This window comes from Penaeus monodon, chromosome 34 (genome assembly GCF_015228065.2).
Source record: "Penaeus monodon isolate SGIC_2016 chromosome 34, NSTDA_Pmon_1, whole genome shotgun sequence".
Lineage (NCBI taxonomy): Eukaryota > Metazoa > Arthropoda > Malacostraca > Decapoda > Penaeidae > Penaeus > Penaeus monodon.
Window position 1 is genome coordinate 28255013 of NC_051419.1, and position 1184 is coordinate 28256196.

At 38.3% G+C, this 1184-nt stretch overlaps 1 protein-coding gene across 1 annotated transcript in view; it reads right to left on the reverse strand.

The window, feature by feature from the left end:
- The window catches only part of LOC119594675 (sialin-like), a 9118-nt gene that overhangs the window by 2195 nt on the left and 5739 nt on the right, over positions 1-1184 (reverse strand). The window contains exons 5-7 of the mRNA XM_037943732.1: positions 970-1184; positions 576-725; positions 336-468 (exon numbers count right to left, since the gene is read on the reverse strand). Of these exons, the coding sequence (XP_037799660.1) occupies positions 336-468; positions 576-725; positions 970-1184 (498 nt within the window). The remainder of the gene's footprint in view (positions 1-335; positions 469-575; positions 726-969) is intronic.

The window sequence follows — 1184 nt, forward strand, 5'->3', positions numbered from 1 at the left end:
GCTCTGTCTCCAGTTCATCGTCTTTTCCAGTTTTCTTCAATATTCAGTCATTCGTTTACATGAATCTTTTTTTGTTATTTATGTTTTATGTCTCTGTCTAATTGTAGATTTTGGCAACAGTCCCTTTACTCTCCTACTCTTATTCTTCATTGAGCAATTTTTAGCAGGTCTTTATTGCCCTTTTAATAGCATATGTCAAAAATGTCAGAGTAAGCACTGTAAAAATGATATACTTCCATGTACATATTCAAAACTAATGCATTTTCACGTACAAAGCTAATGTATTCCATTGCGTATTTCAAAGCTATGGTATCAATGAATTTACTGTCACTAACCTATGATCATGGCCATCCTCCTCACTGTGATAGTGGCCACCTTGCCAGAGGCGAGAAGTTTATCCATAAGAGAGCTAAAAATGATGCTGAAGATCCACATTGATAAATAAGGAAGTGAAGATATTATCCCGTTCTGAAAAATAAAGACGATATGTTAAACCGTTCTTGAATAATGTTATACAACAGTGTTAAACATTGCTTTATTACAATGACGTATACCTTGAAAAATCATAAACTCACACTTTTCATGTCGAAATGTTGAATGTTCTTCAGATAAGTTGGCAGCTCAGTCAAGAGTGTATAGAAGCCCCAGTTTTGGCCGAAGTGTATGGCAATGATAGCCCACACGGGGACTGACGTCAGAATAGCCTTCCATGGGATAGGTGTGGGCTAGGGAGTAAACAGGGATGTTTTCCGTTGAAACGTACTTATCATATCATATTAACAAAGGGAGCATAGTGTCTGATTATCTTGATTTTGTCTTATTTCTTTAAATTTTTAATCCATAGTTTCATTATCTATTATCAAATTTTACTATGTAAAACTAGTTATCTCGTTATTTTCAGTTTACATAAGATAAAAACTGAGATTATCTCGATTATTTAGTTTACCATAAAATAACCATTCGCCCTACCTTCTTCCCTCTTACGCCACAATGCCTTGTAATGTAGTTTTTCTCCGCCTGAGATATCCTCGGGTGCTTCGATGGGTGATCATTCACAAGCAAAAACCACGCGACGCCCCAAAGGACTCCAAGCACTCCGAACACGTAAAACACGGACGGCCACCCCCCGAGGAAGCCGCTGTCGCAGAGCCAGCCACTCAGGGGCATGGTCACCACAGTGCCAA